Source organism: Diospyros lotus, chromosome 4, assembly GCF_014633365.1.
Source record: "Diospyros lotus cultivar Yz01 chromosome 4, ASM1463336v1, whole genome shotgun sequence".
Classification (NCBI taxonomy): domain Eukaryota; kingdom Viridiplantae; phylum Streptophyta; class Magnoliopsida; order Ericales; family Ebenaceae; genus Diospyros; species Diospyros lotus.
This window is the reverse complement of record NC_068341.1, coordinates 43,726,636-43,752,469: the sequence shown is the minus strand read 5'-3', so window position 1 is coordinate 43,752,469 and position 25,834 is coordinate 43,726,636. Positions and strand designations below refer to the sequence as shown.

General features: G+C 35.5%; 3 protein-coding genes and 2 non-coding genes across 7 annotated transcripts; 1 reads left to right on the top strand and 4 right to left on the bottom strand.

Annotated features, from left to right (window-relative positions):
- Positions 1–1,845: 1,845 nt before the first annotated feature.
- On the bottom strand, positions 1,846–8,793 carry LOC127800545 (uncharacterized). Of its 2 annotated transcripts, none has more exons than XM_052335216.1 (8): positions 8,361–8,793; positions 7,237–7,769; positions 7,062–7,134; positions 4,271–4,351; positions 4,110–4,173; positions 2,603–2,690; positions 2,369–2,453; positions 1,846–2,200 (listed from the first exon to the last, which is right to left on the bottom strand). In XM_052335216.1, the coding sequence occupies exons 1-8, from the start codon at positions 8,487–8,489 to the stop codon at positions 2,117–2,119; spliced, it is 1,137 nt and encodes a 378-aa protein (XP_052191176.1). In that variant the 5' UTR covers positions 8,490–8,793; the 3' UTR covers positions 1,846–2,116. The 2 variants fall into 2 exon arrangements, with proteins under 2 accessions (XP_052191176.1, XP_052191177.1); XM_052335217.1 differs by having other exon boundaries at positions 7,237–7,610.
- A 112-nt stretch (positions 8,794–8,905) lies between these two features.
- Positions 8,906–8,978, top strand: TRNAR-ACG (transfer RNA arginine (anticodon ACG)). Its single transcript has one exon. It is a non-coding gene; the product is annotated as a tRNA-Arg (tRNA).
- Positions 8,979–12,630: 3,652 nt separating this feature from the next.
- On the bottom strand, positions 12,631–12,826 carry LOC127800920 (U2 spliceosomal RNA). The gene has a single exon (XR_008022906.1). It is a non-coding gene; the product is annotated as a U2 spliceosomal RNA (small nuclear RNA).
- LOC127800287 (uncharacterized) lies at positions 12,631–13,795 on the bottom strand. Its single transcript, XM_052334814.1, has one exon. The coding sequence runs from the start codon at positions 13,727–13,729 to the stop codon at positions 13,118–13,120; it is 612 nt and encodes a 203-aa protein (XP_052190774.1). The 5' UTR covers positions 13,730–13,795; the 3' UTR covers positions 12,631–13,117.
- Positions 13,796–21,790: 7,995 nt separating this feature from the next.
- On the bottom strand, positions 21,791–24,936 carry LOC127800237 (putative WEB family protein At1g65010, chloroplastic). 2 transcript variants are annotated; one of them, XM_052334737.1, is made up of 3 exons: positions 24,753–24,936; positions 24,468–24,630; positions 21,791–24,268 (listed from the first exon to the last, which is right to left on the bottom strand). In XM_052334737.1, exons 1-3 carry the CDS (start codon positions 24,770–24,772, stop codon positions 22,415–22,417), a joined length of 2,037 nt encoding a protein of 678 aa, XP_052190697.1. In that variant the 5' UTR covers positions 24,773–24,936; the 3' UTR covers positions 21,791–22,414. The 2 variants fall into 2 exon arrangements, with proteins under 2 accessions (XP_052190697.1, XP_052190698.1); XM_052334738.1 differs by having other exon boundaries at positions 21,791–24,262.
- Positions 24,937–25,834: the final 898 nt, after the last annotated feature.

Here is a 25,834-nt window from a genome sequence, read left to right as displayed (position 1 = left end):
GAAGATGTAAACAAAACCATATATAAACACATGTACACTACCAGTTTGTCTTGTAGTGCCAACTTCATACACAAAACAATCTACCCTCCAGAATCTATGAGCCAGAACCTCACACAATCAAATAAAAAAACATATTCTGAATTTTTTATTTTTACAACTAAATCATCATAAGCAACAGCACATCAAAAAAACATCATCCGAGCAGCGATGAGGGGCTGGCGGTGCCCGTTCAAACCGCATTGTGGTGAGTGCGTGCAGGCAGTTACTTGCGGAGGAGAGAGGGGCGACGACAAGTAGGGGCAAGGCAGTGCGACCAGCAGAGTGCGGGGCGACGGAGGACGGTGCTCGCGACGGGGAGGCGACAGCAGACCATGCTTGACTGGATGGGAGGCGACGACGGTGCTCGTCGCTGTGGCGGGGCAAGTGTGGGACGACGGCGGACGCTGCAACCAAGGGGGTGGGGGTTTGAGAGAGATTGAGTTTGAGGGGGGATGGTTTTGAGAGAGAAAGAGTGGGGGAGAGACACGGTGAGAGGATGGTTTTGAAAGAGAAGAGAGAGAGAGAGTAGGTTTGAAATAAGCTTGAAAATGGGCGGGCAACTGTAAAACAACTCAAAATTGAAACCAGGTTATCATGAGATTTTGACACTAAAATCTCGCGATAATTTGGGTTTGTCAATTCGTGCGTCGCCGCGTTCGTCCGTATAGCATTATCCACCATAAAATTACTCTCCATAACTTCTCCCCGCCAAAATTCACTAATATTTTTTAAACTTTTTATTTTACCCCTTGCAACCTCACAGCCACACTTATCTCTCTCTTTCTCTCTCACACCCATCTCCCTCTCTCTCCTTGAATATACACACATATATATACAAATATATACATACAAACACACACACACATATATATATATATACAGACCGCGACCATAGCAATTGTCATCGACCATAGTTGCGGCCATCTTTGGCAGCTGACAACAGTTGCGATGCCGCCATCGTCGTCGGGTGAACCCCCGAGGGGGGTCAGGGGCTTCAAGACACCCCGAACCCTGGGGTTTGGGGACGGCCTTCATGGCCCTTGACTCTTCGTTCCCTCGGTGACGATGGCAACATCGCGATCGCTGTCTGTGTATATATATGTACAGGTGTGTGTTGAGTGTATGTATATATATATAAAGATGTATTTGTGTGTGTATATATGTGTATGTATTCAAGGAGAGAGAGGGAGATGGGTGTGACTGAGAGATGGGTGTGATTGCAATGTTGTTGAGGGTAAAATAGGTAATTTAAAAAATATTAGTGAATTTTGACGAGAAGTGACTGTAGAAAGCAATTTTATGGCTGCGAATAAAATTTCCCTATTTGTATTTGTTCCCATTTTATATTAAAAACAGAGTGAACATTGTATATGATATAAATATTTGGTAAAAATGTTTATTTTTCATTGAACAATCCTGTTTGGTCTTATTTGTTAGTCCTATTACATGAAATGTCTAAAATGTCCTCGACCTGCATTGCAGAGCAAAGCCATATGTTACAAACAGAAAGAACACAAAGTGGAGGCAAGGCCTGCCAAACAGCCCTTTTGATGTTTCCATTTCTGAGCTGAGCTGAGAGTTTTCAAACAAGAAGCTTACAGCTCAGAGAAACCCCCCGCCCCCTCCTTTGTGCATGGCAATGCAGAGAGTAATTCGCAGGAAAATCGATGAATAGATGGTTGGCGAAGATTGCAAAGCCAATCAATAATGATAAATATGAAGCTAGAGTGAAAATGGGGGTGAAACTATGTAAGATGATGATGATGATGAGAAGATGGTAATGCAAGGAGAAGTTTGGAACAATCAGAAAATTAAGTGAAACGTTAGATTTAGCTAGCCAGACAGGGATAACAAACTGCACAAGATCACGGCTTAGGACATACACAAGAACATTCTATATACACAGAACAGGGTATATATGTACAAGGTTACTATGCGTATGTCAAATGTCTCGATTATATGATCCACTGCCAGATGTTACCAGAGTCAGCAATCAACATCGGGAGTTGAGTAGGCAACTGAAGCACCATTTCGATGGATGATTTGGGGCACAGTTCACTTCATGCGAGAAGATCATTCACCATCGACAAATCCCAGGTGCTTCTGTACGCAACATAGAAATTATCTCCTCATACTGAGAAGCATAGACAAAACCCCACAACTGCACCAAACAAAGATATTTCATCATTCTGTTGTATCTTCTAATGAACAGAAAGAAACGAGTACGTGCAGTTCTTGAATTCTAGAGCATGCTGTTGGTGATATGCAAAAGCAATAACATCTAGGAGAGATGCAAGAGAGAAGAAGAGGGCACTAATTGTTAAATAACCTCAATTTCCTTTACTTCAAAATCTTCACTGCATGCCAAGCAAGAATTTCCATATGTTTCCGATGCTGAGCTTGATCCGTTTAATCTTGAGAAGGATAGAAAAGAGTTAGATACCATCACATCTACCTTCACTGGGTTTGATTGACAAACCAAGTTAAGAGTTGAAGTAGGAAGAACTTGACGAAAAACATTTGAAAGAAAAGATACAGCTGGAAGAGGGAAATTAGATCTCACAGATCGCCATCCAAATAAAGTGCGAAGTGTCCTCCCCCTCCCAGGGCTAGGAAGTCAGTGGTGCACAAAGTGAAGTACCGATTAATTCCTGCTTAGAAATAGCTGTCAGTTTATTAAATTGATTCTTAAACACCCATCCAAATGATGACGAAGACCACAATCAATGTTACTTGTTCAGACTGGACACTGGAACTGTTTCAGACTATGCTAACAAAGTATGGCATCTTTTTACATTTAGAAGGATCTGATCTGCCAATTAAGTACCCAATAGTGAATTTTTTTTCTTGATTGAGCTTTTTCTTATCCTTTTGACCGTATGCAAAAAGAGTAGAATCTACCAAGAAATGATGGTGATGTAGTAATAGTCATGGCAACTTTTGTCAATTCTTGATATTATCTAATCCAATTGCTTTATTATTCTTTATTTTTTTAAATGCTTTCTTTATTTCATTTGGACAAATATGCCTATAAAATATGTACTTTCTATCTTCTTCAGATTTACTAAGATGCCCTAATATAACACTTGTTTCTCCACTTCCATTAACTAGCTTCAAGAAATTCCTCCCACCTCTCCTTGATTGCCCCTTCATTACTTAGACCTTTCAATTTTTGTCTTTATGCAATTCCTAGACTCAAATATTTGGTTTTTTTTTTTTCCAGCCAAAATAGACCTCTTCAAATTTTCTTCACACCACGGCATGTATGTAAAGTCTCATAGCAAACTCTCTTGACTTTGAATTTTTCCTTGTAAGTCTTCATTCCACCACAAAAGATTCTTTTTTGTTTGGAGCTTTTACCTTTGACTCTCCTAAAGTCATTCCTGTCATATTTCAAATAGCAGTAGCCATATCACTCCATATTTAGTTACCCTCTCACTGTACAGTTCAACTTCTTCTACCACATACTTATTCTTTGAAAAAATAACTTATTTTTCACCTTTCAAATCCCACCATCTGATTCTTGAGTTTTAGTTTGTATCATTCTTCCTCTTCCATCTTTTGATATGGATGCCGAGGACCATAAAGCCTATGTTGAGTGGTTAGGCATTCTCTTGGTACAACTTTACAATCCTTACAAAATAAGTAATCCTATTATCTCATAAAAAAAGTAGTCTATTTGAGTAGTTAAATATATATCAAGCATAGCCAAAATGGTCTTTTGATTGACACAAGTAAAAATAAAGGAAAAAAGGCATACTCAAACTGTGCAATTTAAAGTGAGGTGAATCCATGTTGGTATAACACATTTAAGTCTTCAATGAAGTTTTAATTGGTAGAAGATACAATTTTCAGTATAAAAATTTACAATAATGCATATTATGAAACAACAAAACATTAATGAGTATTTAAAAAGCAAATATTAAGTACCATACCATTCAAATAAACTGCACAGTATTTAGTTTCTTAATCATATCTTTAGATCAAAGAAGCATTTAAAAAAGTGGGAGAATAACAAAGCATTTTCAAATCACATAGATGTATGAAGGGAAAAAGATGGGCCTTTTTACCTGTGGGCCAAAATATAACTGGATGTCCAGATTTGCTAGTAAAAACAAATGAATTATTCGTTCCCTGCTCAGAAACATGGATCTAGTAAGAAACGTGAAAAAAGAAAAAGTAATAATAATACTTGCTAAGTAGTCTTAGAGAGTATTTTCTTCAGCAGCACCTGATATTTTCTTTTGTTTGTTGGTCTTAAGGGTCCATCAACTAAGCCACCAAATACTGCACCACTGCGGTCTCCAACAACCTTAGAAAAAAGATCCACATATGATAAAAGAAAGGGAATTTATCAATTTAATCAGTATTAAACTTGTTTGCACAGAAATCAGAAGACTGGACAGTGACCCCACTGTAAATTTCAAGAAAGAAACAAATATCCAATTGTATGTTATTATGTAAAGAGTTGCAAAATATCTCAAACAACTGTTACCAGTATACAGTGACATGCTATCCCTCAAGAATGTGCAAGGAGGTCTTATAAGGATGTTGACTTGCTTTCATTAGATACATAGATAACACGAGTTCAGATTCTTTAGAGTTCCCAAATGTTCAAAGCATGATATAGAAAGACAAGAAATATGTTCACCAACTAACAATTAAATGACTTAGAGGGTCTGATGTGTTGCGGATTCATGTAACTCTGACTTCAATAGGGAATACAACATCTTCATCTAACAAAACATGAAGCAAAGCAATTCTTTTGCTTGTCAAGTATAAGTAGATATCTTTTTTTTATTTTTTGACCAAAAGGTGAAATCCCTCACCTTAAGGGCCCCCCAGAGCTCAACCCCAAGATTTCTGCAGGAATGGTTAATTACGGAACCCAGCAGCGAAATTGAAACATGGAACCCCTAACTGGCTATATAGTGGTTAAAGTCCAGGGCTCTTTGGGACCAACTCGTATACGGTCTCAACCGCTAGGCTATGTCCATGGGGGCTAAGTAGATATCTTTTGGCTAATAGATTTCTTGTAGATTATCGCTAGTTTATCTATTTTATAATACTAAAAGCTGAGCCTTCTTTTCAAATGAAATTATACATTGCACAAAATTGAATCAATTTGAACTTTTTGCATACTTCCATCAGTTCTACTCATTTATTCGCTGTCAATGTCTCTTGTATACTCCCATTTCATAAATTTAAAATCAACAGTGATTCACTGGAGACATTTATTATTAAAATAATAAAAAGAAATCAGAAAAAGAAAGCCAAAACAGATCATTTTAAACACTGGAGCTGCAAAAATTGGATTCTTTGGTCTTCATTGTAAAGTAAATACTTTAGTCCATGAGCCTGAAAGGCAGTCTGTAAGCTCAATACATAAACACACACACACATTTTTTAGAATTTCAACTACAAATTGTAACTCTTTCACTTGTCAAAATTTTGAAACAATAAAAATATATGGAGGTGTTATTTAGTATAAATATTTTTGTAGTGTATAATTTGTTACAATTTGTATATTGTAAGTTTTTATATACCTTGTAAGTTTTAATATGTTAACATTTTGAGAAAAAAATAATTTGAGGTACTATTTAGCACTTAGAATTATCTCAATGTATTATTTTAAAATTTGTACATTCGAGATTCTAAATTTGTAATTTTTTATTGTTTAATAAAAATAAAACAAAATGTATAAAAAAAGAAAAAAAAAAAAAACAATAGTCAGTCCATAGGCCAGCCTGCCAAGGCCCACATGACCACTTTGACAAGCTAGGACAAAACGATTCATATGGGGCAGACCCTTGGGCTGTGCTAGACCGGGCCCCCCTCCACTATGGGCACCACAAGACATAACCTAATTCCTTATTGGGTTATGCCAAGCACAACCCGCATAGTGTGAGCTGCCAGAGTAAACCAGCGTGGCAGCCCCTTTGACATGTCTAATTTAAACAATCTATATAGTTATGGGGAAAATCTTAACAGGCTGTTTGATAGAGTGTTTAGTTTCAGTTGTCAATTTTTTACATGTAGTTTTCATTTTTGTTTAAAAAAATGAAAAAAAAAAAGGGGCCATTTGAAAGAATTTTTTTTTGTTTACAATTTTCATTTTCATTTTTTTGTCTTCAGTTTTTGTTTTTGATTAAAAAATGAAAAATTAACATGTTTGATAACTACAGCCTCTTCCCAGTCATCTTTAATTTTTTTCTTTCTTTCTCTACCCTTCCTGTTGCAGGTGATCAAAGTCACTGGTGACTCAGAAGCCATGGCGATTGTAGGCATCTTGACAACTGTCATAATAACTGCCTGCAACTAGCGAAAGGTCACTGGCAGTGGGCGGGTAAGGGAGGGAAAAAATAAAACCGAAATGAAAATTGTGAAAACACCTTTGTTCTTGTTTTCATGATTTTTGACAAGTTTTCAAAAAGTTTCGAAAATATAAACAAGGAAACAAAACACCTGTATCCATTTTCATTTTCGCTTTTCATTTACAAAAGAGGTGAAAAAGAAAACAGGAACCTGAAAACGGAAATTCCTACCAAAAGGACACTAATATGTTGTTCAATACTTTGTTTTGTTTTCTGTTTTGCATTTCATATTCATTTTTTTCTTAATTCTTCTTTCTTCTCCCTTCTCCTCTCCCCTACTGGGGCAGCCACTGGACTAGCAATCAAGGAGTTAGGCAACTCCTCGATGTATCATTGCTCTCCTTCTTTCTGCTGCTGCTTAAATTTAGCATATGAATGTCCCTTCAACAAGTTCAATGATCCACAAATAATTGGATTAAACTTGACACCTTGGACTTTGCCTAATGAACAAATTGAAAAGATTTTGACTCCTTGATCCCAATTCAAATCTATCTCCCACCCCCACTAACGCTTTTGAAAAAAATGGCATCCACATGCACAAAAGAACAAATATTATCTTCCACAAGTATTTGACACATGCGTGCACACACAACATGTCCACATGCACACACATTATCTTTAGATTTCAAGTATTTGACAATAGATTACCAGCAAACTGAGACCAGGGCAGAGCATGGTTCTTCTGTATAATGTAGCAAGTGAAATGCCATGCCTCCATGTGCTGAAGGTTAAGAAAGTGATATCAAATCAGGTGCCAAATTTTTAGATAATACCAAACACATGGTAGCCCATAAAAAGGTACAAACCATAAAATATAATATACCTGTAAAGTAAAACCCATTTCCTTCCCTGAACAAGAGCTGGGAGTGCAAGATAAAGAGTTCTCCGTGTTTTCTCAGACAGAAGCAATGAGGGTTCAGAAATTTCTGGAAGATCCTGTTCTGTACCAGTCTCATTCAAAACTTTCTTACCAATGCAATCTTCTTCAACAACCTTAGAATCATTTGCACCGTCGATTTTCATGTCAGAACTGCCCTTACGTTCTGAGGCCTGATTTCGAAAGCCACCTAATCTCGCAGCATGATGAAAAGCTCTTCCAACAGATTGTTTACCCCTTGAAAATAAACTTTTCTTTCCACTACTGTCTTTCATCATTGACTGAGGTACACGATCATCCATCTCGTCTTGATACTCAATCTGCCCATCATGGTTCGAATCAGTTCCAGCTTCTGATAATGATAACAGGGAATAAAGAAATGCAGTAAATGAAGACGTGTCAGGCCCTTCAGCTAAATCTTCAGAACCCTCTTCTTCAATTGACTCTAGCTGACTTCTTCCTGGTTCAGTCTGATTTTCCTTGACACACAACAAAAATTAAACAATTTTAAGTTGAGCTACAAGAAACTGAAGTTATATCTTAATACAAGTTAAACTACTTCCTATATCCATGTGACTGAGGGCTTAATATGAATACTATTAGAGTGCAATGACCAATTTCAAGTGCAACGACCAATTTCATGATGAGTCCACCAAATGCTTCCAATTGTCCTTGGCCAAAACCTAAAGGGGTAGAGAATACAAAGTATATTTAATTTTCTTTTATTTTTTTAATAAATAAGGGGAAAGTATATGGTATACTTGACCCCAATATGGTTTTCCACCCCGGTCACTATGATCTTTATTGTTCCTTTCAAAGATAAGTTTGCAAATTAACCAACACAGCACGGGTTATGATGGAGCATAAAATTGGAGAAAAAATAACATCTTCTATCAAATTCTCTTTCTAACACGTCTATAAAACAAGCAACACGTAGTCAAGATGCGCCAATGTCAAAACCCCCCAAAATTCAACTCAATAAAAATCGCATAAAAAGCTTCAAAACACGAGCAGAATCGAACTAGTGGCTGGAAAAACAAGAACTGGAGCAAGAAGAGAGAGGAACTTACAGAAGGAGGAGAAGGGGGTTGGTTAGGCTTGGAGGGCTTATCAGAGATGGGGTTGAGGAAGACGGTGAGATCAGATACGAAGTGGGCAGCTTTACTCCTCAAAGAACGGTGGTTCTGGTGCCTCCCCATTTCTGTATTTTCTTCCTATTCTCAGCAAAACTGATAATATTCCCCCACTTTCTTCTTGATTGGCGAATATACCATTACCACACCCAGAAAAGCAAAGTCAAGCCCACAGACACAAAACCCTTTCGTCTCTCTCTCTCTATCATATCTAGTCTAGAAACTACCAAGAGAAGCGCATTAGGTGCGAAGGAATCGAGCGGAGAAGAAGAAGAAGAAGAAGAAGAGTACGGTTGAAGCGAACCGGACTTGGAATTAGCCTTTCTTTCTACTTTTTCTCTACCAAACGGTTCGACCCACTGCCCGTAACATACCGAAAGAGAGACTAGAAGCGCAAGGGAAGAGACGCCTTCTCCTTTATTCCGAACAGCAACGGTTGTTTTCAAAGTATAAATTGGGTTTCCGAGAAGAACAAGCAAAGCGACTCCATGGCCCAATGGATAAGGCGCTGGTCTACGGAACCAGAGATTCTGGGTTCGATCCCCAGTGGAGTCGAATGATTTAATATTTTTGGGGTGCTCCATGGCCCTGTGGATAAAGTCGCTGGTCAAAGTTTCAATTTTGCCAAATCAATATTTTTTTTCATATATTTTTACATTTTTTATATAATTATTCAGACTTTTTTTATTATTTCTATTAGGCACTTATATTTTAGTATTGTTATATTTTTAATGTAATTTTGATGATAAAAAATTTAATAATTTTAGAATTTAAAAATAAAATAGTTTGTATATACTTGAAATTTCTAAATAAAGTTTTCGTGGCTTAAGGATGCTATTTTCTTCAAATACCTTGACAAACCATACAAAATTCTCATTGATAATTATTTTATTTTAAAATATATCTCTTTATCACTTGAAAAATATTTTGTTGATATCTAATAAAATGTGTGTTGAAATTTATCAACCTTATTCTTCAAATCACACATTCTTTTTAAAGGAATAAGGCAAAAATATCGACTTCTTCTTTTCATTTGTCGACCTTTTTTCATGCCTTATGTTTATGAAATTTCATAAGTTCAAAATCAATTGAATTCTTTAATGATATAGTCAACCACTTTTGGTATTTAACCAAAAATAGTTGATAGTTATAAAATATCTTGATAGACAAATTTCATGCTCGTGGTCTAAGTAATTTTAGTTCAAATCAAGTCGACAATGACTGTATAGTGTTTGACTTTTATCTCTACAATGTTGACTTTATGTGTCAAAATGTGGACTTCTTTTGAAACAAATTGATTACTATTTTGAAATGTTGAATGTTTTTAGAATTCAATTTGAAATTTCCAAAAGTCTTGAAAGAAACAGTCAACTTATTCTTATTTCTTACATCTGTCAACGATTTTTATTCTGACATTTTTAAAATGACTAATTTTTAGGCATTTAATGTAGGTAACAGTTATTAATTTGATTCTAAATGCTTTATCCGATTAGAAAGCTATAAATAAAACATGAAGCAACAAGAGAAAAAAAATAAACAAGTGCAAGTGTTCAAGTTAGTGATTATATTAAAGTGTTTTTAAGCTTTCATGTTTTCCATTCAAAGGCAAATTTTTATCTTTGTAATATTAGTTTAGCCTTTAAATTTGTATTTTTGAGATTCATTGTAACTAAGAGAGTTATATCTTAGATTCACTCTTAATTGTAATTTATTATTGTATTGCCTAGTTTGTAAATTAGAGTATCTAAATTTTTTGTACGAGGCTTTGTAAATCCTAATATTAAAACTAGATGGTATATCGATTTTTGATAGGAGATTATAATGGATATAAATCTCCAATAGGTCAGTTGGAGAAGTGAATGTAGATTGGTGCCGAACCACTATACACCGTGAGCCTTCTTTACTTTCCTGTTGTTATTTTATCTTGCATTTTTTATCATTTCAAAAATATCATTATTTTATTGCTTTATACCTTCATTTATACTTTAAATTTTCAAGAATTGAAATTTTTAAACACACCCAATTCATTCCCCTGTTAGGTGTATAGTAATTCAAATATGCTTCAACTTAACATTTAGAGTTAATTTAATCTCTGTATTTTAATATTTTTTTTGTGTAGCAATGCAAACTTTTTATTATTTCTATTACACTCCTAAATCTTAATTCAGTTTGAATAATTACCGAACCAATCGAGTGCTCATTCCTAATTAAAATCCATTTGACTTCCAATAATAGGGACCAAACCTTGATGTAAATATAAAATCCACAAATGCATCGATTCTTAATTCTATTAGGCGAGTAAATTGCCATTAGTCTCTTTGTAATTTAAACCATTTCTATAAACACCACCTACGATTTAAAAATGCCTTTAAAGATTCATATGATGTATCTTCGACATACTTTTTATCAATTTAAAAATGTCTTTGTATAAGCTTTTCAAGCAAAAAAAATTGTCACATGAACTTCCATTCAATTTTTGATTGTCAACTTCTACTCTACCGAAGTATTAGTATAAAATAAAAATATATTTATTAGGGAATTTCCTATTTGTGTTGGCACGGGATAAAGAAAAACAATCAATTTATTTTCAAATAATGTATATTTAATTCTTTATATTTTTAAATTCAAAGCTTTTCTATTAGTTAATAATAAACATATCTTATTTTCACACATATCACTAATTAATAATTGTGTTTTAAATTTAAAAACAAAATATAATAAATAAATTTTGTCTGAAAATAAGATGATTTTTTTCATTATATGTCCTAAAGATACAAATAGGAAAACCTATTTATTAATATAAGCAGGTCACAAGTTCTGTATCTCTCAATTTACTAACATTGGTAGAGAATTTTTTGGGAGTATGAATGAAAAATTGAGAAATGATATTTTTTTAAAAAATAAAAAATATAAATGCAGAGAAACACATAAATAAAAAATATATAAGTCTTTTTATAAATATAATTTTTAATATAAAAAATAATTTTTAATCAAATATAAATATAAATTTCATTATCTATTTAAGTAAATATAAACACAAATTGTTTCTATCTCTACAATGATTGATGGAACAACATGGACGAAATTAATTCTATTTTTAATGAAATTACTTCTTTCCTTTTATAATTATTATTTATTATCATTTTGTTGGGTCATCGTTACTATTGTCTCCCTTAAACCTAGTACTCCCCTATAGGTTGTAGCATCATGGGCCATCGACCACCGTGGGTTTCTATTATAGCCCTTCCGATGGTCTCCATCCAATGGCCTTGTTTGGTTGTAAGCTATTGTGTTGTCACCACCGATTGTCTTTTACTAGCGAATATGTGTTTAATGGGTCCTTTACTAGTGAATGTGTTTAATGATTCTTTATATGTTATATGTTTATTTGTGTGTGTATTTTTATTAATAATTATAGCAAATATTCAGAACCGATTAGGACCCAAAAGAGCCCTAAGCTTAGGTTAGAGTTGTGTTGGCCTGTTGGGTACCCATCAATGATAGAAAAAAAAAAAAAAAAATTGAAGGGTTTTGTTGGGATGCTGTCAAGATGATGAAGAGATGCAGTTTTATGATATACAATAATAATTCATGTGACAAAAGAGAAATATATATATGTGTATTGATAGCGAGAGGGGGAGAGAGAGAGAGAGATTAGGAGAATGATGGCATGGTGGCTACAAGCTAGGTTGGTCGGTTTAGGAGAATGATGTTGGCATTTATGATGTACTAACCAAATTTTCTTTTGTAGGTTTTTAGAGATTAGAAATTCTAGACTTTGTGATAAATATTTATCTATAATTACAAATTTATTATTATCAAATTCACAAGTCAACACATATAAGTTTGGGTTATATAGATTAAAATGAGTCTATATATTTATAAATTCAGATTTTCATAAAATCAAAATTGAATGTGCACAATCATGTAATATTAATTAATTATATTATTTAAAATATTATTTACATACATTATAATTTTAATAATCTCAAAAATACAAAATTTATAGATCATTCTTCAATTTTATTTTAACAATTTTAATTGTATCTATTAAACAACAATATTAATTTATAGAAAAAAATTTAATTAGTACAAGCTAGTAATAGCTAACAAAATTGCGTTAAACGAAATTACAAACGGAATATCACGTTTAATTAAAACTACAATATCATTATTCGTTATTCATAAACCTTCGCACTTGAATTGGGAGGGGTGCGCCAGGCCCAGGCTGCAGTGTAAGGCTTGGGCGACGCGCGAAGACCCAGGCAGCAAGCTACCTTGACGGGCCCTCCCCCACTAAAAATTAATTTAATATCATGTGGGCCGATGGCCCACGTATCAGATATTAAACTGATAAGAACAGATACTACACTTGATCTTAGCCAAAAGGCCGAGAAAGGTATGCTTTACCTCTTGCTCGGCCCTCCTTTTTATACAATTTCTTATTTACTCTCTTCCGCTATTCGTCCGATGTGGGAACTGAAATAGACGACAACCCACTGCGACATGTATTACAAAATTGCAATCCTTATTAGAAACACAAATGCTTAGATTGCGGATTGGATTCATTACTTTCTAATTAAGACTCATATCATCATGTTCGTCACCATATGTACAATTGAAAAGTCCAATTGACACAACAATATATGAAAAAATAAAGGGAACAAAATTAATTAATCTAGGCCACACAGGCCCTAGAAGGCCTCCATGGCTGCAGCTAATGCAAACACATCATAATCTGCACAATTGCACCCAACATCCTTACATCCACACTCATCGTGATCATTATCCCACTTTGCCAATCTCCGGCGCCCCCTGCTCCCAGGCGACACCACCGGAAGTTTAACCTTTATTGACACTTGCAGAGCGGGTGGCTTAACATCTTGATGATGCACGCGTCTTCGATCAGAAACCAAGCTCACCCACTCCTCAATCTCCATCTCCGAGGCCTCAGAGACGGTTTTCCATGGAACCTCAGCTCTGCCCAGGAGATGTGAGCCGCAGATGTTGCCAAGAAATGGAGTGGCGCTTCTTCGACGGAGCTCGAAAACGACGGTTCCATGACGGATGAGAGCTTGGGTGGCCTCCTGGGAGGCTAAACACTCCAAGGAGAAGGAGTGGTTGAAGAACAATAAGTCGGATTTTGAAGAGATCACTTTGCTGTCTAGTCTAATCCTCTTGTCGTTTCCCGCAGAGAGATAACATCTCACAAAGAGCTGTGTGTTGGGCTTAAGCTCAATGTTTTTGGCTCTTCTGATTCTCAGTTCGCAGCCAAGAAAGGAGGGAAGATCTTGAGGAGCCCCCATAATATAATTGAGAGAGAGAGAGAGAGAGAGATTAAGTCTTTGTTGGTGAAGAGAGAAAGTGGGTCGGATGGGTATGTATATATAGAGAGAGAAAGGTGTATTAAGCTCTCTTCGTATCCTTGAAGGGCTAAATGATCTCAAAAATGGCCCTTAGTGATGGGTTGAGTTGCAATCATTTGGTGCTAATCAAACATTGGCTTAATTACACATTGACAGTAATGGCCCCTTGGTAATGGGCGTTGAAGGTGAAATCTGGGCAGGTGGAAATGGCATGTGAGTGTTAATCTGACATGGCGGTGATGTTAATCAGAGAAGGAGAAAGCTCATTGCTCATATCCCTTATTTTACGTTGTAACAGAAAGAAAAAAGTGGAGAATGAAAGAAAGAAATCGTTGAAATCTAATTAAATGAAGCCGACCTCAATAATAAAAACAATGGAGAGGCTAGATTATATACTAGCCTTAACATTATGTCGTGGCACTATAGATTAAGACATTCAAATTTTACTTATCTTCGTAAATTGTTCTCCTCTTTGTTCAAAATTTCAGATTTATATATATTTCAATGTGAAATTTGTCAATATTCTAAGCATGTTTAGATTAATTATCCTAGTCAAATTTATACTCCATTCTATCTGAGTTTTTTTTATCCATAGTGATGTGTGGAGACTTTTTAGAGTCAAAAATATTATCAGGATTTAGTGGTTTATTTCATTTATTAATGATCATATCCGTCTTACTTGAGTCTTTCTCATGAAAGAAAAGTCTGAAGCTAGTCACATTTTTCAGACATTCCATTCCATGGTGTAAATAATTTAATGCTAAAATTCAAATTCTAATAATAGGTAATGCCAAAGATTACTTCAATACAATTCTAGGCACTTATCTATCACAACAAGACATCATTCATTAAAGTTCTTTGTGTAGATACACCTTAACAAAACGAGGTTACATAACGCAAGAATAGATATCTATTGGAAGTGGTCAAAGCCTTATTGTTCTCCGTCTATGTTCCTAAATATTTTTGGGGTGAGACTATTCTTACAACCACCTATCTTATAAATAGAATGCCCTTACGAATCCTCAAACATCACATTCCAAGTCAACTTCTCCTTGCCTATTTTCCCCACACTCAACTTCGTCTCAAGATTTTTGGTTGCATCTATAACATCCCGCATTGAACGATAGGAATGACTAGAACAACTTACCTTGATGGACTTACGCGAACTTTTCAAGGGTCACATATCCTTAAGATTCCCCAATTCAAGCACTCTTAACCCAGGAGTTATTTACTTACATTCAGCCCAAAAGATATCCAACTGGTATTGTTTCATTTCTTACTTATGCTTGATATATACTACCCTTATCTGGGCTCTTAGGGTATTATATTCTCCCCCCTTGAGTACATGACGTCCTCGTCATACGACCTTATAACTGGTCCCAGATCTTCTCCCCTTTAGGGGCTGCCATCTTAGAAGCCTGTCATGAGCCGCTCCTTGTTCAGCCCCTCACATGTTGGGGCCACTCCTCGCCCTCATCGGACCGCCTCTAAGGGCCAGCTCTGATACCACCTATAACATCCCACATCGAGCGACAAGAAGGACTGAAACAACTTACCCTAATGGGCCTACGCAAACTTTCCAGGGGTTATCTATCCTTAAGTTTCCTCAGCTCAACCACGCTCAGCCCAGGAGTTTTTTGTCTACATTTAGCCCAAAATGTATCCAGATGGTGTTGTTTCTTTCCTTACTTATCCTCGATATATACTATCATTCTCTAGGCTCTTGAGGTATTACAACAAGTTTTTTATTCACATTCACCCTCAATTTCGGAGCAAACTTGATCCAAAGTCCATTAAATGTATATTTCTTAGGTACTCTCCCCACCAAAGAGGTTACAAATGTTACTCTCAAAGCCCTAAAAGATTCTTCACCTCAATGGATGTAACCTTTTTTAAATACCAGCCCTATTATCCCAAATCTGATATTCAGGGTGAGAATACACTAAATAATCCTCAAGAATACCAGTTTTGGAAATATCAACAACTTGAAATTCAGCCACCTGCAAACCTTACAAATTTGTATTCTCCTCCCAGCCTACAATCTGAGGAGTCAGAAATAGATTAGTCTTCTTCTAGTTCACCTCCTATTGGTCATAATCCTTCTTATCCATATGAATTTCAAGTTTTTTCTAGAAAAAAAGTTTAAACAAAAAGAAAGTGGGGAATCAACATGTCCTAGGACTGATCAAGAGTCTGATTCGAACCCAAATTTGAAATTGTTACAAAAGGAGAATACCATGTCTGCTGGTGAGAATTCTAAAATTTCAGTTATGGATGAAGATTTACATTGGCTTATAGCATTGAGAAATGGAGTACAATCATGCACTCAACATCCCATTCACAATTACATTTCTTACAAAGGTTTCTCACCTAATTCATAACATTTATATCAAATATTAGTAAGGTGCAGGTTTCTAGAACTATTCTGGAGGCCTTTCAACATCTTAAGTAAAAGAATGCAGTTCTCGAGGAAATGAAGGCCTTGAAAAAGAATGAGACTTGAAAAATTATAGAATTACCCCTGGAAAACATTTTATGGGCTGCAAATGGGTATTTATAGTCAAATACAAAGAAGATGAAAAAATGAACATATTTAAGGCCCGTCAAGTTGCAAAAAGGTTCACTCACTATTATGGTATAGATTATCAAGAAACTTTTGCTCATGTGGCAAAATTGAATTCTATTAGAGTCTTGCTATCCCTAGCTGTAAACTTGGATTGACCACTTTATCAATTAGATGTGAATAATGCTTTTCTAAATGGAGATCTCGAAGAAAAAATATATATGGAAATTCCTCACGGATTTGAAACTAACCCCACAAGAAACAAGGTATGCAAACTAAGGAGATCTCTTTATGGGCTCAAACAGTCTCCTAAAGCCTGGTTTGAGAAATTTACAAAGGCAGTCAAGAAGTATAAATATAACCAATGTTAGGTAGACCATACCTTATTCATCAAGCATTCCTTATAAGGTAAAATATCCATTTTTATTCTATATGTTGATGATATAATTGACGGGAGATAATATTTCTAAAATCAAGGATTTTAAAGAAGTCCTAGCAAGAGAGTTTGAAATCAAAGATCTAGAAAGCCTAAAATACTTCCTAAGCATGGAAGTAACAAGGTCCAAAGAAGAAATTTTAGTTTCTCAATGAAAATATACCCTAGATCTTGTTACTGAAACATATATGTTGGAATGCAAACCAACTGATACACCAATGGAAACCACTTCAAAATTGGATGTTGGCAAAGAAAGTGCTTCAGTGGATAAAGGGAGATATCAAAGATTGGTGGAAAAACTTATATACTTGTCACATACTAGACCAGATATAGGTTTTCCCGTAAGTGTGGTAAGCCAATTCATGAATGATCCTAGAGAAAGACACTTAGAGCTTGTATATTAGATTATGAGATATCTAAAGTTTACTGCAGACAAATGGCTAATGTTAAGGAAAACAACAAACATATGGGTGAAAATCTATAGTGATGCTGATTGGGCAGGTTCAATTTCTGATAGAAGGTCAACCTCGAGATATTGTTCATTTGTTTGGGGAAATTTAGTTACTTAGCACAATAAGAAGCAATCAGTGGTTTTTAGGAGTAGCACAGAAGCTGAGTTTAGAGCTATGACTCATGAGTCTTGTGAGGGGATGTGATTAAAAAGGTTGCTACAAGAGTTATAGGTGACTATGACACAACTAATACTAATATTATGTGACAACCAATCGACTATCAGGATTGCCAAAAATCCTATCCACCATGATCGGACAAAACATGTAGAAATTGACATGCACTTCATGAAAGAGAAATTAAAAGAATGAATTTTTCAACTAAGCCACACTTCTACAAATAGCCAGGTTACAGATATTCTGACTAAGTTTTTACAAAGAAGAGTATTTGATGAGCTAAGTACCAACCTTGACTTGAATAATATATTTAGCCCAATTTGAGGGGGAGTGTAGATCAGAAGTTGTTAGGCCGAGCTACTGAACTGATGGAAGGCTGAGCTGTAGAGTTGATGGCCAAGCTGATAGAGGGCGGAGCTGTCGAGCTCGTATTTGCTGATTTATCCTTCGTGATTTATCTTGATTTATGTTGTTGTTACATCTTATCTTTCTTAGTTATTTTTTATTAGATTTGTTTGTATTTAAGGTTGTTGTAATTTAGTCCTACAAAATATGAATCTAATATCTAAAATCTAAGAGAATTCTTAGGATCCATTGTGTATATATTTGTGACATTGCCAATGGAATATACACAGGGTATTATTCTCTCAAAAAGAGGATTCTGCATAATATATTATTTAATCCTAAAATCCCCAATTAGGGTGACAGATTATAAGCTTGAAAGACAATAAAAGGTTAACAAAGCCATGGATAAGGTTGCATTTGCATGGTTCTCTGTTAGCTGGTGGCTCATAATTCGACCAATTAAGCACAATAATTATATATATATGTTATGAAATTGGATCGACACATTTTTTCAGACTTGACTTGGGGTTTGACTTAATTTGAGATGACGACAATGGCTCAGATGTTCGATCTTTGTTGATTTCAACTTTTACCTAAATATCATAACTCTGGTTACCAAGCTCTACCTAAATATCAGAATTCTAGTGACCTATATGGTTAAATTCTTTTACAGACGAACTATGAAATATAATAATTTCATAAAAAAAAATATATCTTTACTAGTTATAACTTTAGATACTTCTGAATTCCATAACTTATAACCCTTAACACTAGGTTTATAACCAAGGAAGATATACCGTTTAGATCTTAGTTCTAATTTCTCATTATCAACATGAACAAATGCAGGACATCCAAAAATTTTCAAATTAGAATAATTTGCGTGAGTACCTGACCATAACTCTTTTGAAGTTTTTTTTTGTCAATAGAGAACGAAGGAGACCGACTAAGCAGAAAACATGTCATATAAGCAGCTTCAGCCCAAAAAGGATTGAATAAACCGGAATTAGATAGCATATACCGTATATTTTTCATCAATGTTCTGTTCATCTAGTCGACTACACCATTTTGTTATGATATATCTAGAACTGTTAAATGATATATATGATATGTATGTTTATACAACACTTTGTTTCTTCCAATTGACCGAAGAACAAATTCACTCTTAATGATATGTTGTTTCTCTAATCTTCCATCTTTAATTGTCTTGTTCTAGCTAGTTAACCAAAGGGAATAAATTTTTTTCCAAGAAGCATTACTAGCAACTAGCTAGGTAGGTGCTCCTGGATTTGTATCGATTTGGTTTAGGTATTTTAGTTCGAGATTTAGAGTTTTTTTTAAGTATGGTTTCAAATTTAATTTTTTTTTTTAAAAAAGTAAACTAAGTTAGCAGTAGTATTGGCAATAGGGTTAGGCATGGGCAACATCAATATGCCCAGTGCCGAACTCTGAACTTGAACCCTAGTGCCCCACCCCATATCTTGCTTTGTACCTTGACAATACATGGATTTTCACACTATTCCTTTCCCAATGGGGCTTGAGATGTCCCAAATTTGATCCATAAGTTAAAACATGAAAAAAAAGGGGCTAATCATGAATATAATTCAATCCTAATTTATAATTTTATCTATTTTTTTTTTAATTTTGATAAATATGTCTAAAATAATTTAATTTAGTATAATTTTATTCAACATGTAAAATCAATTTAAAGAGGGTGTATTCATACTAAATTAGCATGTCATAATTTATATAATAATAATATTTATGAAATCTAATGTTTGCATAAGTAATATATATATATATATATATATAACCAGTAAAAAAAAAGAAAGAAGTAAACTTGTCCTAATCAAGATTTACCTAATAAAAGGATCTAAAATAGGAATTAATACATAGATGGAGTGGTGGGTGGCCTTATAGGAGGGTAGATGGAGATATAATAATCATCAATTAAGATTTTAAATGCATCTGATTAATTATTATATCCTTCAGTTTACCAATTCTTGCTTCAACTTTATCCCAGCTATTGGCTCTGACATGTTTTAATTCTTTTCTAAAACCCTAGTTGCTAGTTGGCTCAATAGTTATGGCAATTCTACCATAGTGGTCAATAAACATGGTATCATTTCATTTTTTTTAACAAGTAGCAAAAAAACTCAAACTTTTTTGTGAATTTACAAATTTATCTAAATATTTTAATTTTGATAATTGTATCTCAATTGGCATTAATTGGGTGTAATTTTATTTAACACCTAAAATTAATTTGAAAAGTGTGTGATATTATGACATGGCATGTCACATATCATAAAAAAATATATGAGTGAGACTCATATATATACAGATGAAAAAATACAAATAAAATTATACATGTGAGTCCTATTCATGTGTACATGTAGGTTCTATTCATATTTTTTTTTATGACAAGTGTCGTGTCATATCAGTAATGACACATGCCTCCTAAATTAATTTCAAGTATTGGATAAAATTACACCTAATTAAATTAATTGGGATATAGTTATCAAAATTAAAATATTTAAATAAATTTACAAATTCACGATTGCCTTTTTTTTTGTTTATAATATGGTGCATTCAAACATTTGGCTCAACAAATTTTTGTAAGCTTATGCAAATTGTCCCATTTACATGAGTTAGGTGAAACCTCTATCATGTGGTTGGTTGAGCCTCGTAGTTGCCATAAGAGACACAAAGTGCCTCTACACGTAATATGGTGCATGGAGCATTGCATCAACCATAAGGACATGCAAGACTACACAAACTCCACCATATATCATGGCAATCATAACTTCTGAGAATGCACAAGCGGCGTAGTTGGGTCACGATAAGCTGAAATTCACATTAGTAGATCGTGAATTCGATTTCTTACTCTGCGTAGTAAGGCAAAATCTGCATATGCGATTTACTTCTTTTGTTAAAATTGAAAGCACGAGCGGCGGAAGACCATATAAGGGCAATAATCCAAAGCATAACTTCAAAGAATGCAATTGGAAAATGTATTTTTCACACAGACTTGAACCTATGTTGGACAACCCCAAGATAATGACAAAGACTACCTTGAGCTAAAGGTGTGCAGAGGAAACCAAATCATCAAACTGCAATTTTTTGATTTGAGTGGTCGATAATGGTTTGGACTACTGAAAAGACTAACCGTGGTGGTCTATTTCAATTTCTTAGTAAATTGATATGTAAAATCGATCGCTCATATAATTGACATATAATTATTTGTTTTAATTTTAAGTTTTATGTGTTTTGTAGTTTTTGATATTTCATGAGATTATTTTAATTTTGTTAAGTATAATTAATTCTTGACCTTCAATAACTATATTTTTTACATTTTTCAAACCGTCCAAATCACTAGACTATGATTTAAGTGATTTGAGACACATAATAATTTAGTTATGATTTAAAAAGTAATAAAACTAACCTTTGTACACTCTTTAGCTTGAGCAACACAAGGGTTCTCTTGGAATTCTCTCTCACACACAATAAATAAAATTTGCAAAAGATAGAAATTCAAACAGATATTAAGAGAACAAAATTCAAAGGGCAACACAATTTTCTCTCTCTTTTTTCATTAACAAAGACTGTTATATATAGCAGTTGATTGCACTTGACAAGATTTACTTAACACAACAACAAAATATTTATTTATTTAGACAACATTTCTAGATTTAAGGATATACACACATTTATAACTAATACTAGATTTCTTCACCAAATTTTTTGGAATTGAGCTGCGAAAGATCACTTCAGAAAAATCTCACATATTCTAACAAGTTCTTTATTATTCAACAGCGATGATTATTCAAACAACACTAGCTGAGACAAAAACATCATTCATTTGCCATAACAATAGGTGAAGAACAACAACAGAAGAGACTAAAAGAGATATCAGAGAGCTTGCTATACAACAGAACAATGCATATATATGTATATATGTATATCATTATATGTATCACACATCACATGTGAAACCACTAGAAGAAACATTAAACTTTTCGAAAGATAATTTGTATTAGAAACTCCACAAGTTCCCAGCAAAGGGAATGAGCATTACTCTTTGCTATGCAAGAAGAAATTAAATGAATCCCATCGGAAGAGACTTAAGTACATAAACAAACAAGATTTCTGCACCATAAGTAAACATTTTCAGATCAAATCAAACAGTTCCTGTAAATTCTGTATCTCTAGATGACAGGGGCACGTCTCATTATGTCTACAAATGCCATTGCCATCGATCAGAATCCGTCGCCATTTGACTAACCGGGCTCTTAAAATGTTGTTGCATCATCTGTTGATACTGCTACCTAACTAGGTAACTCAGTAAAGGGTGCTTCAGATGGATTTGAAAAACCAGAACCAACAAATCAACAATGATGGTGAACTAATGTGATAGATGAGAAGGGCTTATTCTACCGGCAGTGGCCTCTCTTTGTGGAAACATTTTCTCCTTATAAGGTTTCCAAACCTACGAATCATAGGTCTCCTCTTTCTCTGCAACTTCCTCTCATGTTGTTGCTTCATCTGTTCATACTGCTATCTAACTAGGTAACTCAGTAAAGGGTGGCTTCAGATGGATGCGAAAACCAGAACCAGTAAATCAACAATGATGGTGAACTAATGTGATAGATGAAAAGGGCTTATTCTACCGGCAGTGGTCTCTCTTTGTGGAAGCTTTTCCTCCTTATAAGGTTTCCAAACCTGCGAATCATCGGTCTCCTCTTTCTCTGCAACTTCCTCTTAGTTTCGGCATCATCAAAACCATCTGAGTTTATCACTTCTCCATCATCTGTTAATGAAGAAGACACGACTCTTCTGTGAATGCGACCGTCTGAAGTTGGTGAATCCACAGTATCGAATATTGATCCCTTGAGGGCCTCAGCCTTAACAGGATCCTCATCTAAAGCATTGATCTCGCTGAGATCTTCATGCTCCATTTGAGCTGTCAGCTCGCTGAGATCAAAACTGAAAGCTTTGTTCCGTTTCTTGCTGTCTTTGCGCTCGAGCGAATAAATAGACTTGAACATCCAGTCTTGCTCCTTACTCTCAGTCTTGGGCTCCTTTGAGGATGCTACAGGAAGCAACCGTTTCAGCCCCTTGAGGCTCTCATGAGCTGCAGCTTCATCCATAAGGCGTTCATTTTCGCGGGTAAGCAAGGCCAGAGCTTCGTCCTTTTGGTCGAGCGAATCCTTGAGCTGGGAATTTTCAGCACTAGCAATGGCTGCAGCTTCTTTTGCAGCATTGGCTTCACTCAGTGCCTGCTTAAGTATATCCCTCAAGTTAAAATTCTCCTCTCTTAATGCCTTGCTCGTCTTCTCGACTGTGTTTAGGGATTCAACAAGCCGGGCGTTCTCTTGTTGCAGCTGTGTCCTCTCCTCTTCAGCTCTTTTTATGCAGTTGACAAAGCCTATTTCTTTGTCATTAGATGCCAAGAGCGACTCCTCAGCTTCTGCTCTGAGCCTCTCGATGGTGTTCTTGTGCCGCTCAGTTTCCTTCTTCGATTCATCCAACAGCTTCTTGTACCTATCCTCGTTGCCCCTCGCCATCTCCTTCAATTGCTCTGCTTCCTTTTTGGCATTCTCGAGCTCCACTTGGTTTGATCTGAGTTTCAACTTGACATCATTACCTTCTGCTGCAACTTCGTTCAACGCCAATGCTAGATCATCCATGGCCTTCTTGCTCCTCTCCTCTGCCTCAATAGCCAGCTTTAATTCAGCTCTAACCGAGTTCAACTCCCCGAACAGATTCTTCGCCCTTGACAGGGCAGCTTTCTCTCCCTCTCGGGCACGGGCCAAGTTCTCTTTCGCCATTTGAAGCTCGGCCCTGAGACCTGCATCCTCATCGTCGAGGAAAGCCAGATTCTCGTCATCACTGTCTCCGCTACTGCTGTGTCTAGACAAAGCCTCCAACTTCTCGACCTTCTCAAGGAGACAAGCAATCTCAAACCTCGATTCTTCGAGTTCAACCTTGGTCTGCTCGAACTGTTTGGTTTGGAAAGCCATTGAATTAATCATTTCGGCTTCGGATAGCTTCGCCCTCTCGATTCCATCCTCAAGTTCCTCTATTCTCCGCTTGCTCTCAGACAGCATCTCCGTTGCTCGGCCCTCAGAAGCTCTGGAATTACTCAACTCCTCTTGGAGCCTATTGAACAGTGCATCTCTCTCGGCCAACCTGGCCTCGAATTGCTTGGCCTTGAAAAGCTTGAGCTTCAGGGCCACCACACAGTCATCTTTCATTTTCAATTCCTTCTCCAGATCCGACAGGGACCCCTTCAAACTAGTAAGCTCTGCGTATGCCTCTTCCACCTTCCTAGACGACAACGCCTCGCTCAGCTTCATGTTGGCCTCTTGAGCCACCATTTTCATCCCCCGGAGCTCATCGATGGCCCTATCTCTCTCTTCATTCGCGAAGCCCAGTTGCCCCTTCGTCAGCTTCACCTCCTCCTCCAGCTGACTCACATATTGCTGCATCTTTGAAGCTCTAACAATCTGCTCCTACACCAGATTGCACAGAAACCCATCATCAATCCCAACCCCACAAATCATATCTGTTAGTAGAATTTGAACGAATTATATGACCACATAGAGTTGTAGAGTTGAACTCAAAATATCATTCTAACCTTAGGAAAATCCAACCCAAAATGTGAACATGACGTGGAAAAGACAAAACCCACAAACAATACAAACGCAATACCTCCGATGAATCGGGAACCTCGGAGAGATTTTTCTCAACCGGCTTGAGGGCGTCGCAATCAATCTGTGATATCAGAGGATCGCCTTTGCAGAATATAGAAGCAGAGATGGTCCTGGAAAGAACCGATTTGTGCTTGTTTCGCCCGAAACCGAAGGACCCAGATCTACAAACGGGGGAAATCTCTCAGATTCTTTGCCAAAAACCACTCGTAGAAACGACATTCGACAATGGCTACATAAGTAGAGACTGATACGAGAAGACTTGAACAGAGACAAGTTTGGGTACCTCGATTTAGAACGTAGCATGTTTGAGGAATGGAGCGAATTCTGTGGCTATGGTGAGATTCTCACCGTATTTGGAAATTGATGGCGCAGAATCAGCAGAAACAGATACAAAGATTGATCGGGAGAGATTGTTAACGTTGGGGGCGAAATCCGAGGTTGGCGGGTTCCCGTCCAAAAAGAGGGATTCGGAGAGACGATTTGGCTGGCTAGCTGGAGAGCTTTAAGTTACCGAAGTGGCGGAAGGAAAGCGCATGAAGGTGGGATGAAATTGACCTCGGGAATTGCAATTTATTACGAAATTGGCCCCAACGGAGTCTGACTTTTTGTCCTCTGGCCGGCAAACAAGAATCTTAATTGCTACGAAATCAAAAACCTCGGACGTCGATCCATTTGTCAACGCCTGGTTCGTGGTCTAGGAGTAATTGCCAAAAATACTATTGTTTTTTAAAATTATTTTTCAAAATATTATCACTAAAAAATTATTTTTTAAAATACCTAATAGTTACACTTGTTAATAATAAAGAAAAAAAAGTTCGATTTATCCAAATTAATTGAATTAAATTACTAAACTTGTCGGTTAGGTTCGATTTTTTTTTTTGTATCAATTTAATTCAATTAATTTTTTTCAAAAATTTAATTTTTTGATTGGAATGACCAAATTAATTGAACTTTAAAACGATGTTATTTTGATATTTATAAAACGATATCGTTTTCTTTGTTTTTGTATATTTTTTATCCATTATTTTAGTTTTCTTTAATTATTATGTTTTTCTTTAATTTAATTGATTCAATAGTTTGGATTTGATTTTTTTTATTATCAATCAGTTTAATTTTTCAAGTTAATTGGTGGGCTAGCCGAACTGTTTGCACACCCTACTTGCTACCTAGTTGTGCAGAAATATAAACGAAAATAGAAAAAGGGATATAACACAAAATGAGAATAGAAAAATGACATTTTTACAAAAAGTAGAAAACAAAAATGAGGAAAAAACACATAAATAAAAAAATATATAAAGACATTTTTATAAATATAAAAATTATAAACAAATAATTATTCAATACAAAAATAAACATAAATGTCAT